Below are 18,440 nucleotides of genomic sequence, written 5' to 3' on the forward strand. Positions count from 1 at the left end.
GTCTGCGGCGCCGCGGAAGTCGGCCGGTTCAGTAAAACCCAGACTGGGACAGCGGGCTCTCCCCAGGCGCTGAACGGCGGCCACTCAACCCGCGCCGTCGGCCAAGGTCAGCGGTCGCCGGGAGCCAAGCTACGGCGGCTGCTTGCGTCCTCTTTATCCGTTGTCACTTGACGCATGCGTGTAGCCCGGCATGGCGAAGGCAGCGGAAGGTATTACGAAAGCAGAGTTTGTCGCGCAACAACATCAAAAGCACGGTAATCAAGGATCAGAAGTTTTCAGTCATAATTACATTTGGTAAGTTGTGTTTGGTAGTGGGAACATTGCTGTGTTCCTGTATTAATCATGGTTATTGCACTTGTGGCGTCTCTGGCGCAGAGCGCCCTATCTTTGGGAACCTTTTTCTTTGGACTAGCGAGTCTGGCGTGAACTTTCTGCTCGCGATATGAGTAACAGCCATAATTGTCGTATGTGCAAGTGTTCAATAAACGTGTATTTCATATCGAAGTGAGTTATCTCTCGACTAATCCCGTGATAACCACACACTAATTTATAAGGAAACTAAGTCGTTTCGAATGGTTGGTATGCCAAATTTGTGCCGAGCAAATAATACCCAGAGCGTTTATAAAATAGCTGTAAAAGCGGTACCTTTAATTGTGATACGCGTAAATAACTTACAGAAATGTTTGATGCACTGCTGAATGTAGTATATCGTCAAGTTTTATTCACTCCTAACACTGTTAGTTCCTTACATTCCCGCTAGGTGGCACGCGCGAATGATTTATTCCAACAGTCATCATGGAATCGTATAACAGTGCAGCGCAGTGTTTGTTTATGGTTTCATGAATCCAAATCCACTGCTACAGTTCAGAGATAATTAAGGGGCTTCCACCTCAAAGACAAGCTGTAACACTGGCGAGCTTGTTCAATTGCTGCGTCAGAGAATGCTGGCCGACTCTGACCTAGCGTCCTATGTGATTCGCAGCGTTTCGGGGAAACGATTGTAGGGCTACCAGTTAACAACAGTGTCTGTTTGAGGTTTGAGGCGGTGGCTTGGGTTGATGAAACCATAAACAACACAGTGCAGATTCTGCACTATTATACGACTCAACGGTGGTTGTTGGAATAACTCATTCGCGCATTCAACTTAGGAGGAAAGTTGGAAACGAAAATTGTGAGGCTGGAATAAAACTTGAAGAAATACTGTATTCTGTGCCGTATCAAACGATTCTGTAAATTATTTACCCTTGTAAAATGTAAGGTTACTTTTGTATAACTAATTTAAACACCGTGCGAAGTCCCACTATCATTTCAAAAAATCATAAATTGGAAACTATTAGAGGTGGAGTACCGTGGGTTGTTGCAAAACGTTTAACATCTCTCAAAGTTTTTTACTCTTATGCCACAATTCCAACAAGCACCCTACTTGTCGATCGTGGAACATCTAGGAGATATTCGAGTTCTGTGCATGTACATGTGAGCATTGCAGCATCAACACTTCTGACTGCGTCATTCATTTGTGCTGTAAGCATAGCAGAGTCGTTGATTGGTGCGGTGTCCACGCGACCCTTAAGGTTACCCCACAAAAAGAAGTCTGCTGGCGTGACATAGGGGGCGTGCGGTGCCATGCCATAGGACCATAGAAATAAGAATAATCTTCACAAAGATTTAAGATCTCTTACTTTGGTCCAGAATGGTGTCCATTATGCGGGAACGTGCATTTTCGATAGCTTGCCAGCACCTAGAAAAAGTACCGCTTAACTTGAGCCTAAAGGTTTTTTTGGTGGCCAACTCCTTCTACTCCATAGATGAGTTTCTAAGTATAACGAACAGATTTGTATATTTTACTAATAATATCAAATAATGTGAGTATTAGTACAACCTGACTTCGGTACAATTTCAGTGTAATAATGTGATCACTGTTTATAAGTGTTGTAAAATGATTTTTCTTCTCGATGATGGATGGCTAAATATATCCTAGAAATTATCAGGTACATCTCAGTGTATTGAACATATACATGTTTTGTGACAGAAATTGTTTATTACCGTTTTTTTTTAGATGTTACACACCTATGAGGACCATTTCACTTACAAGTTAGTACCTGCGGAAGGTACTTTAGCATACTTGTTTTTCTTTGTAAATGTTTATTGTGTGTTCTTGTTTCTCTGGCGTTTTCTACATCCTGAAGGACCTCCTCACTATGGATCTATTGGAACGAAAAGTGCGTCTAATCTAATCTAATCCCACGACCCACCCATTCGCAGGAAATGTGTAGTTCAGCGCATCCCGCACGTTCTTACTCAAATGTGGAGGAACGCTGGCACGCTAGAAGACGATGGACGCCTGCATCTCTTCCATCTATTCGAACGTAACAAGATCAACATTTACCTCCATGGTTTTCTCTGCAAAAAATACCGCCTCATTATATGAATGCGTTGTATCTGTTCTTTCGGACATGTGTCCCGATGCAACTAACGTCAATAGTTCCTTACCTTTCCTACATAGCCATCTCATGATCATTGTTTTTGCCAATGGTGCCCTAACACATTGGCGTCGATAATTCCGCAGTATCTTTGTCACAGATTTGGATTCTATGTACCAGCTGACACATTCTGCCTTCTCGTAGTCTGTTGGCATCACAGGATCACAGACTTTTCCTCACGATGTACAGATTCACTGTTGCCACTGGTATCCACATCTAAGACCAATGTATCATCACCGGCAATGGAGTGCACGGGAGTCCTCTACAACCTTTGGTTTTACACTGATTATACCGTATTGGTCTGTCTATACTTATGTATACTCTTATCAATACCTACACATTTTTTTGTAAGTATGAACCGGGTGTATGGTGAAACCTGAAGCCCAATAAGTACAAATAAAGAAAAACCTACGCCTGCTGATGTGTTGTGACTCGTACAAGAAGGAAGAAAATGACGAGGGAAGATAAGCATTTCGTAATTTCTTTGAGGTAGCCATATATGGAGTATAGTCAGGTTGGAGAAGGAAGAAAAAGAAAGTGATCGTGGCCAGTTTCAAGGACTTCACAAACGAGCGACACATCGAAGGGATTCATCGCGTCGTCGACCGATCGCTTCGTAGATGCCACGTGTGTGAGCGAATCGCAGCGATTGTCCGCTGATCCCGTGGAAATCCCAGGCAGTCTGCTGGGTCGCATGCGATTCGTGCTTGCAGTGTGGCTACCCGACTGACTAGCGACAACGTGTGATAAAATAGCTGCGACGCGTTTCTCCAGTTGTTAAGTGTGCTTGTGCAGTGTTGTTTCGTTTCACTTTGCCTCTGTGGAGAGAGAACAGTACATTAAAAGTTATAGTTATCCAGGGACCACGAACTACTGAACTGGAAGCCAGAGCTGATGTTTATATTCAGAAGTAATACAAAACACATCCTCCGATTTTGCAGTGATTAGGATTTTGAAACTTATGCTATAGGTGTAGAAGTGACCGTAAGTTCATAGTAATAGTCACGTCTGATAATTTTGAGCTATTCATGAAACAATTACACCCATAATTCAAGCTTTTCGCTTCTAAACAGAATGACGCGCCGTAATATTAAGTGGACAATTTTATTTAAATGTTCGCGACAAATATATTATACTGCTACACTCAAGTCCCTTGTAATTTCATATAAGCTAAATCTCCCTCAAACAATGAAAAACTTGACATATTCTGTAAAGTAACCCACAGTGCTCCAGATAATCGTTACAAAACAAATTTAATAAATTACAATTCCCGTTTTTTAATATATTTTTGCAAGTATTCGTGAGGATACGAAGATGAGCTGTGACTGCTGCTAAACACAGCAGTTCATTTTCCATAGCAGAACTTTTCCACACAATGGTGTTCGTATAACTGGTTGAAATTGCTTGGCAAATGGCTCGTGTGTGGCGGGGTCGATTCCACCGATACTGGATGCGACGAATTGCCGCGCTCCGTCGCTTGTGTGTACGGCCATTAAGGAATATTCCGGTATTTACTTGAAGCAGATGTTTAGATGTCCTGTAGTACTGTTGGCTATTAAATTTTTTGTGTGGGCTTAGTAGCTTAAGTCAGAAAAGTTCATTCATATGATGCCTTACCATAGTGCATAGTGCATCTTCTTTACAACAGTTTCGGGTAGGTGGCTACGGCAGATGCATTTGTAGAATGAAGCATTGTTTTGTGCTGGTGACGACAGGAAAGGGGTAGAGCGAAACCAAAGGCCTAATAGCAATTAGGGGCTCACCGATCTTTGTCAAAATTCGAAAGGGCTACCTACCTGTCTAGCGCCGCCACTGTAGAAAGTGTTTGCGGTCATAAGACCGTTAATAAGAACTTTTTAAAATAAAATGGCTATGCACACCTGCACAGACTACCCCAACACACCTCCCACCTCAGTTCCTCGTTTCGTTTGATGCTGGGGTATTCTTGAAAAGGTCTCTGGAACCAAACAGTTTCATTTGAAGAAAATATATAAGTAGTTTCAGTTTATTGAATAATAACTGCTATTTATGTTTCATTTTTTTCAATGAGATATTTCCGCTTAATACATCTTACACCAACATAACAAAATTGTAGCATTATCTCTCATGCAGTTAAAATGCTGTAGGTGACAGTGAAGTAAAGCATTGCCAAAGCGGAATTTGAACGATGCTCATTACGAATACACATCCGTTGTGTTAATCAGTGCGAAACATAGCTAAAATCTTTTGATGTGCTCTTAGAGGAAAACCGCAGGCCGTCTGTACGACTCGTATTTTGTAGTAGCGGAGTTGAAGTATCCACTCATCCATCCTGATATCCGTTCGCCTTGGTTTCCCGAAATAACTTCTGACTAATGGTTTTTCGTTCATAGGTGACCGCAGTCATGTAGAACTCTTTGAAAGAAATTTCTGCCATTTGACTGTAAATTAGTACTCATCAATTTCACACAATCATGATTATACACCACGGGCCATTAAAATTGCTACACCAAGAAGAAATTCAGATGATAAAAGGGTATTCATTTGACAATTATATTATACTAGAACTGACTTGTCATTACATTTTCACGCAATTTGGGTGCATAGATCCTGAGAAATCAATACCCAGAACAACCACCTCTGGCCGTAATAACGGTCTTGATACGCCTGTGCATTGAGTGAAACAGAGCTTGGATAGCGTGTACAGGTACAGCTGCCCATGCAACTTCAACACGAAACCACAGTTCATCAAGAGTAGTGACTGGCGTAAAGCCACCATTGACCAGACGTTTTCAGTTGTTGAGAGATCTGGAGAATGTGCTGGCCAGGGCAGCAGTCGAACATTTTCTGTATACAGAAAGGCACGTACAGGACCTGCAACATGCGGTCGTGCATTATCCTGCTGAAATGTAGGGTTTCGCAGGGATCGAATGAAGGGTAGAGCCACGGGTCGTAACACATCTGAAATCTAACGTCCACTGCTCAATGTGCCGTCAATGCGAACAAGAAGTGACAGAGACGTGTAACCAATGGCACCCCATACTGTCACGCAGGGTGATACGCCAGTATGGCGATGACCAATACACGCTTCCAATGTGCGTTCACCGCGATGTCGCCAAACACGGATGCAACCATCATGATGCTGTAAACAGAACCTGGATTCATCCGAAAAAATGACGTTGTGCCATTCGTGCACCCAGGTTCGTCGTTGAGTACACCATCGCAGGCGCTCCTGTCTGTGATGGAGCGTGAAGGGTAACCGCAGCCATGCTCTCCAAGCTGATAGTCCATGCTGCTGCAAACGTCGTCGAAGTGCTCGTGCAGATGGTTTTTGTCTTGCAAACGTCCCCATCTGTTGACGCAGGGATCGAGACGTGGCTGCACGATCCGTTACAGCCATGCGGATAAGATGCCTGTCATCTCGACTGCTAGTGATACGAGGCCGTTGGGACCCAGCACGGCGTTCCGTACTACCCTCCTGAACCCACCGATTCCATATTCTGCTGACAGTCATTCGATCTCGACCAACGCGAGCAACAATGTTGCGATACGATAAACCGCAATCGCGATAGGCTACAATCCGACCTTTGTCGAAGTCGGAAACGTGATGGTACGCATTTCTCCTCCTTACACGAAGCATCACAACAACGTTTCACCAGGCAACGCCGGTCAACTGCTGTTTGTGTATGAGAAATCGGTTGGAAACTTTCCTCGTGTCAGCACGTTGTAGGTTTACCACCGGCGCCAACCTTGTGTGAATGCTCTGAAAAGCTAATCATATGCATATCACAGCATCTTCTTCCTGTCGGCTAAATTTCGCGTCTGTAGCACGTCATCTTCGTGGTGTAGCAATTTTAATGGCCAGTAGTGTATGTTTCTATCATTCCGCCAGTAGCGCGTTTCACAACTGCTGGATTGCTGGTGAACGTCGCCGTGCCGCAGTACCTCTCCACAATGGACCCCACGCACGCCTAATGGGTTTTTAGTCGGGCAGACCGGCAGGCCAGCCCATTCGCCGATTTTCCTCCAGATCCGGGAGTTCCTCTACCTGGACTGTTCGATGCGATGCAGTCGAGCACTGTCATCCATAAAAATTAATTCCGGGCCGAATGCAGCTCTGAATAGACGCACATGGGGCAGGAGTACAGTGTCGCCTTAACGTTGACCGGTACAGTTGTGCAACATTATACCTCCCTACACCGTAACACCTGGACCATCCTGTGCGGCTGGTCCCGCCAGACGTTCGAGTCCTCCCTCGGGCATCGGTGTGTGTGTTTGTCCTTAGAATAATTTAGGTTAAGTAGTGTGTAAGCTTAGGGACTGATGACCTTAGCAGTTAAGTCCCATAAGATTTCACACACATTTGAACATTTTTGAACCTGGACCATCAAAACTATCATGTTAGACAGTGTTCCTGAGTGCATTACCTGTTCCCTCCTCTCGTCACATGATGGTACGTCCAATATTGTCGAACATAATCGTATTTTTTGGTCCAGGTGTTACGGTGTGGGGAGGCAACACATTGTCTTTGAACACGGTACTGTCACCACTCAATATTATTGTGACATTGTACTCGTTCACCTAGCGTCTTTTCGAGAAGGCATTCGGCACTGACTTCATTTGAATGGATGACAATGCACGACGGCATCGAACAGCATAGATGGAGGAGCTCTTGGAACGAGAGAGTATTCGGCGCACGGGCTGGCCTGCCGTTCTTCCCGGCTTAAACCGCATCTAGCATATGTGGGATGCACTGGGGAGACGTATTTCAGCTCATCCGTATAGCACCAATGAACATTTAGCGACGCGTGGTCTTGGGCGCCTTGCCACGGTTCGCGGGGCGCCCCCCCCCCCCCCCCATCGGAGGTGGGGGTATGGCTCTGAGCACTATGGGACTTAATTCTGAGGTCATCAGTCCCCTAGAACTTAGAACTACTTAAACCTAACTAACCTAACGACATCACACACTTCCATGCACTAGGCAGGATTCGAACCTGCAACCGTAGCAGGCGCGAGGTTCCGGACTGAAGCACCTAGAACAGTTCGGCCACTCCAGCCGGCTCCCATCGGAGGTTCGAACCTTCCTCGGGTATGGGCACGGGGAGGGGGGGGCGTGTTGTCCTTAGCGTAAGTTAATTTGACTTAGATTACGTAGTGTGTTACCCTAGGGACAGATTACCTTAGCAGTTTGGTCCCATAGGAACTCACCACCATTCTTCAGCAGGTGTCAACTGCACTGGTGAAGGGATGGAACGCTCTATCACAAGAACTCCTTACCACCATTGTGGCCAGAATAGGAGCACGTTGGGGAGCATGCTCTGCCGTGCGTGGTGATCACAGGCTCTATTAAGAACCATGTCATGTCATTTATAATATCCAGGGAATCATTTCGAATCGCGCTGACTGCAGTGAAATTAATTTGAATAAAAGAGTTTTCTATTCGTCTCCATCGTATTTCTTTCAGTTATTTTCTGCGCTATACTATACTGCATTACAGCAGTTCTTTCTACAAAAAAATGTTCAAATGTGTGTGAAATCTTATGGGACTTTTAACTGCTAAGGCCCGGCCGCGGTGGTCTCGCGGTTCTAGGCGCTCAGTCCAGAGCCGCGGGACTGCTACGGTCGCAGGTTCGAATCCTGCCTCGGGCATGGATGTGTGTGATGTCCTTAGATTAGTTACGTTTAAGTAGTTCTAAGTTCTAGGGGACTGATGACCACAGCAGTTGAGTCCTATAGTGCTCAGAGCCATTTGAACCATTTTTTTAACTGCTAAGGTCATCAGTCCCTCAGCTTACACACTACTTAACCTAAGTACAAACACACACATCCATGCCCGAGGGAGGACTCGAACCTCCGCCGGCATCAGCCGCACAGTCGACTGCAGTGCCTGAGACCGTTCGTCTAATCCCTGGCAGTCGGTGATATAAGCTGCGTCTGGTCAAGGCCACCACGCGGCCATGGCGTACGTCCTACCAGTCATGCACTCGCCTCCGCATCGGGCACAGTCCCTTAACGCACGGCTTTTTACTCCGGAGGGAGGACCTCCCAATCTGCAGTGCTTGTGGCGTCCAGATTACTGTCCGCCACATTTTACTTGGCTGTCCTTTATTCTCTGACCAGAGGGCGGTGGTTTCCTTGCCACTGGATTTGCCCTCTATTTTGCAAGACGACGCAACGACTGTGGTTAAGGTCTTACGGAAATGTGTCCTGTCCAATCTGTTGCCCCGGATTTTAGGGAGAGGATTTTAATGTGTTGCTGGGTGACTGGCTCACCCCGGTTTTAGGTAAGAGGTCCGCCAGTCACGATTACCTACTTGTTTCACTTCGATTTCTGTTCTCTTTTCCTTGTGTTTCCGTTCCTTTCTTAGTGCGTTTCTTCTCCTCTTGTTTTGCCTCTGTATTCGAGGATTTGGAACTGCATCAGGTCTGTGTCTTTTAGCAGTTCTCCTTGTTCACTGTCCGTCTTCGTCTCTTCACCTCATGTGTTCCTGTTTCTATGCGTTTGGGCGCTGTTTAGCGCCCGAAAACCTCAAACCACACACACACACCGCGCGCTTTCTTTCTACATACGGTCTAAGTTTCACTGAGTTATGCTAACACTTCTTGCGAAAGTTACTTTCGTCCTTAAGTTTTGCACACTAGCGTTTGTTTGTCTTTTTTTCAGCATCTTATGATGGTTGATTTTTAGACAATCTTGCACTATTAAGTTCGTCCATTAAGGGGGGATGTAATGGATTTTGGTTCAAAAAATCGATTTTTCAAAAATATTATTTTCTTGGTCCACACAGTTTAATCTGTGTGTGAATTTTATCGTGATAGCAGCCTTAAAAATGCCTTTAAATTATTAAACTGACTAACTCTGCAATGGCGGCCACTCCCACCTTTTCCGACATTTGGGAAACTCCTTGCGTCTGTGGAATTTTTGTCCGTGTGATATCTTTGGCTGACATCTATCTCTGGCTGACATCTATATCTTTGCCTGAAAACTTTCTTGCATGTGGTTTATTTACGTTTTGCCAATACTAACACATTTTAGTAGGTGAATGGTTGAATTCGCAAACTTTTACGCGGAAATCAAGATTTGTGCAGAATGGGTGGTGAAAAAGACAGTGAGAAACTGTGACAAGAAAAGCATGCAGTAGCATGCTGTAAAAGTTATAGTGGCTCAAGTGGGAGCGTGGAGTCTGCTGCAGTTGTGAGGATGTTCTCCAGACCTGAGGACCAGTATGGTGTTAGATATACTAAATACCTTAGTGATGGGGACTCCTCTTCGTTCAAAGCTGTAACAGATAAAAATACGTACAGTACAACAATAGAAAAGTTGGATGTATTGGCCACATCCAAAAGAGCCTTGGCGGTAGGCTTCGTCGCTTGCTGAAAGAGAAGAAAAGTGCAGTACTTGAGGAAGGAAAACCACTAGGAGGAAAAGGCAGGCCTACTCTGAAAGAAACTGACTCTCTTCATTTACTTTATGGAAGAGCTATCAGGAAAAACACACGTAATTTGGAGGCAATGAGGCGTGCTGTGTTGGCAATTTTTCTCCACAAGCTATCCACTGACCAAACGCCAGTGCACAATCTGTATACGAAAGACAACTGGTGTAAGTTCAACAACACTCGTTACCAGAACCTGTTATGAATGCAATTAAGCCCACACTCTGGTTTCTTGCAAACTGATTTATTAAGGAAGTGTCTTTACGGAAAGACACAAAATGCAAATGAAAGCCTCAATAATTTAACTTGGTTTATATGCTCAAAAAGGATATTCTGTGGTCTTGAAGTACTCAAAATAGGTGTCTATGATGCAGTTTTATGTTACAATAACGGAAATAATGGGAGAACTGAAGTGCTGAAGAGAGTTGGTATAGATCCTAGTGTGTTTACGACGAAAGCATTCTACACAATCGACGAGAGCAGGGTCAAGAAAGCTGACAGATCAGTGTCTTACCTGCAAATACATGACAGACAGATTCGAAGAGGAAAGATTTTAAAATTGAGGTAAGATTATTACATGAGAAGAGAATCTTTGAACCTCATTTTCTCAGTTTCCCATTTTTTTACATTATTAGAAGCCTTTTTTCAAAAAGTATACACGCTAATGCTATGGAATTTTCAGGAACTGTTCGCAATATGTTGATGTCTCCCTGGAACTAAAAAATACGAGATCCTGCAATTTCATTCTTATATTTAGATGATTGTATGTATAAAAAAAGTTAATTTTGGCTGTGCAAACTTAAAAAGTCTGTCAATGATACAATTTGTACCGTAAATTAATAACTGTAGTTCAGTGGTTTTATAACCTTCTCAGGACACTACAATAAAATTTTCAGATTAATTGCATGATTAGAATTTTAGTTATGGCTTTTTATGAACAAGACAATTAAAAAAATTAAAAATTCAAATTTCTGGCAAAATATTAATCTTGCTTATTTGATTATATTTTTCCGTTAAAACAAAGCTCTTTTGCTTCACACATACAAAATTTTAGATTTGTACATTAACAAATATGGCTTTAATGGTTCAAATGGCTCTGAGCACTATGGGACTTAACATCTGAGGTCATCAGTCCCCTAGAACTTAGAACTGCTTAAACCTAACTAACCTAAGGACATCAGACACATCCATGCCCGAGGCAGGATTCGGACCTGCGACCGTAGCAGTCATGCGGTTCCAGACTGAAGCGCCTAGAACCGCTCGGCCACATTTTATTAGTGATTTTATAAATAATGATTTATTATTAAAATTATTATTATTATTAAAATTATAAATTATGATTATAAATAATGATTTTATAAATAAATGTTTACATTTTCCGTTACATCCCCCTTAAGATAACAAGTTTATTTGCACTAGAGACAAATAGTACAATGTAGCCAATAAAAGGTAGGTGGTTCATATATACAGCATTAATTCGTATTATTTCTTCTTGTTCTCAACTCTGGGGCCGATGAGAATCATTTTGGTGATGTGGAATCTTTCTGCGTGACTCCTCTTTAAATTCTGAATTTCTCACTCTTCTCATGAACTCTTTAACAGTGTACCGAGCGAGGTGGCATAGTGGTTAGCACACTGGACTCACTTTCGGGAGGACAACGGTTCCAACCCACGTCCGGCCTTCCCGATTTAGATTTTCCGTGTTTTCCTTAAATCACTTGAGGCAAATGCCGGGATGGTTCCTTCGAAAGGGCACGACTGATTACATTCCCTTACACGGGCTTGCGCACCGTCTCTAATGACCTCGTTGTCGACGGGACTTTAAGCACTAACCTTCTCCTTCCGTGTATTTACGTTGACTGAATCAAATCGCTGTTTCTCAAAGATATCTAATACAGATTTTATTGAAATTAAGTCCAAAGCTGAGGCAAAATGTATGAATCCCAGACGAAATGGTAATTTGCATTCATTAGTGCAATTTCATTCACGATTTGCAAGTAGTCAGTTGTGGTATAACCACTCCTAAACGTAGGTTGTTCCTTTGTTTGATGCAATCGAATGTTTAATTTTTCTTTGTAGTTGGTAGTGACGTTTAAATTTCGTTAAATGTTAATTATATCTTCTAAGGCTGTAAATAGAGCTACTAATACGGATAATTGTCGTAGATGAGACAGAAATAACGCCAAAGAAATTATAGCACAGTCTGAAGTTTCACGAGCTGCGCGATCCACTCGTGTATTGCGAGCGCCCCCCCTAATCTAGATAAAGGACTCGCTTGCTGCCGCTGTCAAACCTTTCCTTATTCTGTTGCTTAACGATGAAAATGTAGGCGGAAGTGCGGAGTGCCTGACATTTAGGCAGGGGTGTTTTATGATAACGTGCAGCGCTGGAAGTTGTGGGTGGGGAGGCGGGAAGAGGGAGGTGTCGTGGGGGCGGTGCCGTCACCGGGCTGGGGGCTTAGTTACTCGCGGAGCCGGCGTCTGCGCGCTCAGTCCCGGCGCTGACGCTGCGGGAAGCGGACGGCTGACCGTGACACGGCGCCATGGCGGCTTACCGCATAGGTGAGTGCCCGCACTTCTGCACCTGTACACCGCAATCAAACGTACCGTATGCCAAGAGGATATGTACTGCCTACCAGCATTTTACATGCGTCCTATGCTGGGTAATACGTTGGAAAAACGACTGTCGGGTCCGGTACATATACATCCACACAATATTCTCTGCAAGGCGCTTTAGAGCGCACGGATGAGGATGCATCGTACCAATATTATCATTTACGGTTCCATCCGCGTAATGAGCGACAGAAAAATGATTGTCTACGTGTCTGTGTACCCTTATCGTATTCTCATGATTCTTATGTGAAATATGCGACAGTGGCTGTGTAAGGTCGCAGACACTTTTTCGAAAACCGGCTCTCTAAATTTAAGCAACAGGGCTTCGAGAGAACTATGCCGTCTTTCCTGCGAGGATTTGCCTTTCAGTTCCCCGAGAACTTCCACACTTTCGTACGGGTTATAGCGATCTCTTACTTTCCTAGCAAAGCCTATCTGAACTCGTTTTTATCTTTTTTATGCCTTTTTGATAAGGACTCAAAAAACTGCAACAATACCTTAGCAATGGTCGCTCTAGCTCGTTACCTGTGAGAAATCGTTCTTCCCGCGATCCATACGTGAATGGAACGGCAGAAAGCTGTAGTAATGGTACTATGAGACGTACCCCCTGCCATGCACTTCACAGAGGTTTGGAGAGTGTTGATGTAGATGTAGATTTCCATTACAGTCACACTGCCTTTTCCGAAAACGCTTCCGACAAATCTAAGTCTTCCATTCGCCTTCCCTAATACTGGTTTCACTTGATCGTCTGATTTCACAACCTTAAATACTTATACGTTTTGACAGCTCAGGAGTGCACCTCTACTCTTGCAGTCAGATACTTCTGGGTTCTTTCTCTTTGTTATACACATTATTACTTCTGTAAAATATCTGGGAGTATGCGTGCGGAACGATTTGAAGTGGAATGATCGTATAAAATTAATTGCTGTTATGGCGGGACCAGGTTGAGATTCATTGGGAGAGTCCTTAGAAAATGTAGTCCATCAACAAAGGAGGTGGCTTACAAAACACTCGTTCGACCTGTACTTGAGTATTGCTCATCAGTGTGGGATCCGTACCAGATCGGGTTGACGGAGGAGATAGAGAAGATCCAAAGAAGAGCGGCGCGTTTCGTCACAGTGTTATTTGGTAAGCGTGATAGCGTTACGGAGATGTTTAGCAAACTCAAGTGGCAGACTCTGCAAGAGAGGCTCTCTGCATCGCGGTGTAGCTTGCTGTCCAGGTTTCTAGAGGGTCCCTTTCTGAATGAGGTATGGAATATATTGCTTCCCCCTGCTTCTACCTCCCGAGGAGATCACGAATGTAAAATTAGAGAGATTCGAGCGCGCACGGAGGCTTTCCGGCAGTCGTTCTTCCCGCGAACCATACGCGACTGGAACAGGATAAGGAGGTAATGACGGTGGCACGTAAACTGCTCTCCGCCACACATCGTTGGGTGGCTTGCGGAGTATAAATGTAGATGTAGATCATTCAATTATCTGCATTTAAAGAGACCTGCATTCATTAACCCGAATGAAAAATTTGGTGCAGTCTCTTACTATCGCTCAACAGCTAATCTTTCCTGTACACAAGAGCATCTAATACTGCTGCTGATCATATGTGATAAATTGTCTGTGTACGTTGAGAACATTAGAGGTACTGACACAACTGGATAGACGCGCGTGTTACAAAGCTGCTTCCGAGATCCAGGGAGGCGCGCCGGACCCGAATCGAATCCGCCCTGCGGATTATCGACGAGGTCACGTGTGCCTACTAGCCTGGATGTTGTTTTTAGGTGGCTTTCCTCATACCTCTAGGTGTATACCGGGCTGGTACCAACGTCCCGCCTCCGTTACACCATCCGCAAACATTTCGTAAACGATCACACAGCTTCACGCGCGTTAACGCTAGACGCAGACAGATGGGGTACACAAATTCTTTCCTAGGGAAAGGGGTGGCGGCTGGAAGGGCTTCCAGTCACCCTCTGCTGTTGACTTTGTCAGTTTCTGATTATCATGCCGACCTCGTGAAGCCATGAGATAAGACAAGGAATAATACGAAGAAGATTAGAAATACTGTTACCGTTCCATGGATACATCGGATGTTGCTTTCGTTCCTGTGAAACATTCGCTGTGAAAAATACGGTAATGGGTTCTATCAGTAATCACATATTTCCAAAGACACTCCGCATAGTCGTACCCTGATCAGTAGAAAAAGATGTGCTGCAGTATATCGAACGCCTTTCGGAAACCTCGAAGACAGAATCCACTTGCTCATCTACTCCTATTATCTACAAGATGTCGTGTATGAATAAAGCAAGCTGTGATTCACACTGCTGGTCTTTCGCGAATCCGTGCTAATTCTTTGGTAGTTGTCCTCTACGAACTCCACAATGTTTGAGCTCACAATATGGTCTAGCATCAGGCAGCCTACGGACTGCGGCGGTAGTGGTCTGTGATTCTGTGCATCCGAACTTTAACCCTTTCCCGATAATTTCGTAGCGTTCTGAATGTAACATCTAACGCGTCAGTATATCCGAATACCTATTTCACCGTCAAATTTATGATGGATTATATTAAAACGCCTTGAAATGAAAGTTCTCGGAATAGTAATAATGCGCCTCTACGTTCTCCAGCCACATCATAATATTTTGATCTACAAAATATTTCTTTCACTCGTCCTAAAATTTGATTCACCAAGCAATTAACCCAATAGATACGAAAGATTTAAGTACTTTATGTTGTATTGTATTGTATGTTAACCGGGGACCTAGAAACGACGGAGAGGCTCTGTGCCCGTCGCAGCCGAAGTGGTTCACAACCCCACAACGACTACCGCAGCCCACTTCACCCCTCCACCGCCCCACACCGAACCCAGGGTTATTGCGCGGTACGGCCCCCGGTAGAATCCCCAGCGAACGTCTCACACCAGACAAGTGTAACCCCTATGTTTGCGTGGTAGAGTAATGGTGGTGTACGCGTTCTCCATAGAACTTGTTTGCGCAGCAGTCGCCGACATAGTGTAACTGAGGCGGAATAAGAGGAACCAGCCCGCATTCGCCGAGGCAGAAGGAAAACCGCCTAAAAATCATCCACAGACTGGCCGGTTCACCGGACCTCGACACAAATCTGCCGAGCGGATTAGTGGCGGGGACCACGCGCTCCTTCCCTACCGAAAAGGCGCGCGTTAGACTGCACGGCCAACCGGGCGGGAAAGTACTTGATGTTACTTTGTTCCACTTGTAGCAAAGAAGCATATATTCCCGTTGACACTTTAATTTTCTGGAGATTTTAATGTTAGTTTTTATGTACGCTGTTCCGTAGAGTCCAACTGTAAATGTAGACAATAATGTTTACATACTTGAACTTTCCTTGGACTCAACTGGGTATTTAACATCGATGCAACTTATGATTCTGCCTGTACAGAAAATTCTAGCATAGGCGAAAATCACACTACGTTTAAAAAAGAAATGAAGATTCGCTGGTTATCGAATACTACATCTTTGGACTGCTCTGCTGGTCACTAGCAATAGAAATATCACGTATATACATGAAACACATAAAACAGTAACATAGAAAGGCAAGAATTGTAATCTGGCACCGCTGCTGCGTTTTGGGTTCTCTCCCCTAGATGTGGAGGGCGCAAGATTAATGGGCATGAAATTCTTCTCCCTGTTTTTTAAGAGTAAGGGGAAATAACAGGTATTCTTCGTCCTGCAACTCGGTCTATATTTCGCTCTTACTCAACTGCAATGACAAATAAATATAAAAGTTTTCTGGGTAGGGTGCCGCCTATATTTTAAAATAACTGTCACTGAATAAAGCCAAAGTTTCTACCACGGTTGTAATGACTCTCGTCATGGTTTACAGGTGCACTGTTTCATAGAGAGTCCACTTACATCGTCCTTCCACATTGTACAGTATCACAATTTAAAAAAATACTATTGATACGGTTGATCTCATTGGGTGGAAGAAGTGTGGAACTTTATTACATTCACTTCCTAGGGTGCGAGGAGTGTGGGATCTGTTTTTGTGTCTTGTCCCGTATAGTATGAGCCATGACTAGCAGTCATCGTCGAATGACGTCCAGATTCTTGTTTTCCTCGTGCGGAACTCCGGAAGCGCTGCGATAGTTTCTCATTGGTAACGACAACATTAGAAGCTGTGATCGGTTAAGCTCTGCTGGCTGGCATCTAAGACAGTACAATTCTGTAGCAGTCTTCTCTGTTCCTATTATTAGGTTGTTTTAGCCCACAGGTGGCCTTTACAATTACAACTCCATGAAATGGCATGTTACAAAGTAAAACTGACATGAAATGTACTACACATTTCAATAAGCAAATGATCAGCATTACTGCGCAACCGAACAAGGTAGCTAGTGGTAATGTTATTACGAGGCCGTGCTGAAAAGTATTGCGTTCGAATTTTTCTGTGAGAACTGTTATAAGCTTATTACACTACTGGCCATTAAAATTGCTACACCAAGAATAAATGCAGATGATAAACGGGTATTCATTGGACAAATATATTATACTAGAACTGACATATGATTACATTTTCACGCAATTTGGGTGCATAGATCCTGAGAAATCAGTGCCCATAACAACCACCTCTGGCCGGAATAACGGACTTGATAGGCCTGGGCATTGAGTCAAACAGAGCTTGGATGGCGTGTACAGGTACAGCTGCCGATGCAGCTTCAACACGATACCACAGTTCATCAAGAGTAGTGACTGGCATATTGTGACGAGCCAGTTGCTCGGCCACCATTGACCACACGTTTTCAATTGGTGAGAGATCTGGAGAATGTGCTGGCCAGGGCAGCAGTCGAACATTTTCTGTATCCAGAAAGGCCCGTTCAGGACCTGCAACATGTGGTCGTGCATTATCCTGCTGAAATGTAGGGTTTCGCAGGGATCGAATGAAGGGTAGAGCCACGGGTCGTAACACATCTGAAATCTAACGTCCACTGTTCAAAGTGCCGTCAACGCGAACAAGAGCTGACAGAGACGTGTAACAAATGACACCCCATACCATTAGGCCGGGTGATACGCCAGTATGGCGATGACCAATACACGCTTCCAATGTGCGTTCACCGCGATGCCGCCAAACACGGATGCAACCATCATGATGCTGTAAACATCGTCGAACTGCTCGTGCAGGTGGTTGTTGTCTTGCAAACCTCCACATCTGTTGACGCAGGGATCGAGACGTGGCTGCACGATCCGTTACAGCCATGCGGATAAGATGCCTGTCATCTCGACTGCTAGTGATACGAGGCCGTTGGGATCCAGCACGGCGTTCCGTATTACCCTCCTGAACCCACCGATTCCATATTATGCTGACAGTCATTCGATCTCGACCAACGCGAGCAGCAATGTCGCTATACGATAAACCGCAATTGCGATAGGCTACAATCGGACCTCTATCAAAGTCGGAAACGTGATGGTACGCATTTCTCTTCCTTACACGAGGCATCACAATAACGTTTCACTAGGCAACGCCAGTCGACTGCTGTTTGTGTATGAGAAATCGGTTGGAGACTTTCCTCATGTCAGCACATTGTAAGTGTCGCCACCGGCGCCAACCATGTGTCAATGGTCTGAAAAGCTATCATTTGCATATCACAGCATCTTCTTCCTGACGGTTAAATTTCGCGTCTGTAGCACGTCATATTCGTGGTGTAGCAATTTTAATGGCCAGTAGTGTAAATAAAGAAAACTCTGTTAGCATTCTGCATCTATTTTCTTCATATCTGCACATTTGTTTCACAACATTTGTCACCCTGGCGACGAACACATTTCTCCCAAGGAGAGACCAGTTTGTTGATACAATCTCTATAGCGTATCTGATTTGTTGAGGGAGCCACAGTCTCACACCTGATTGCACTGCTTCATCATTATCAAAGTGAAGTCCCCGGATGAAAACCCAATGAGGCCAAATGGGGGCTGTATAGTC

General features: G+C 44.3%; 1 protein-coding gene across 2 annotated transcripts in view; it reads left to right on the plus strand.

Annotated features, from left to right (window-relative positions):
- The first annotated feature begins 235 nt into the window (after positions 1-235).
- LOC126334582 (serpin B12) overlaps positions 236-18,440 on the plus strand; it is a 96,349-nt gene continuing 78,144 nt past the window's right edge. The window contains exon 1 of one of the 2 annotated variants that reach the window (XM_049996969.1): positions 236-254. Coding sequence is in view for 1 of the 2 variants with exons in the window: in XM_049996968.1 (XP_049852925.1) it covers positions 12,435-12,453 (19 nt within the window). In the remaining variant the exon portion in view is untranslated. Of the gene's footprint in view, positions 255-12,367; positions 12,454-18,440 lie in introns of those variants that run through there. The other variant, XM_049996968.1, reaches the window with a different exon arrangement.

This window comes from Schistocerca gregaria, chromosome 2 (assembly GCF_023897955.1).
Source record: "Schistocerca gregaria isolate iqSchGreg1 chromosome 2, iqSchGreg1.2, whole genome shotgun sequence".
In the NCBI taxonomy this organism is placed as follows: domain Eukaryota; kingdom Metazoa; phylum Arthropoda; class Insecta; order Orthoptera; family Acrididae; genus Schistocerca; species Schistocerca gregaria.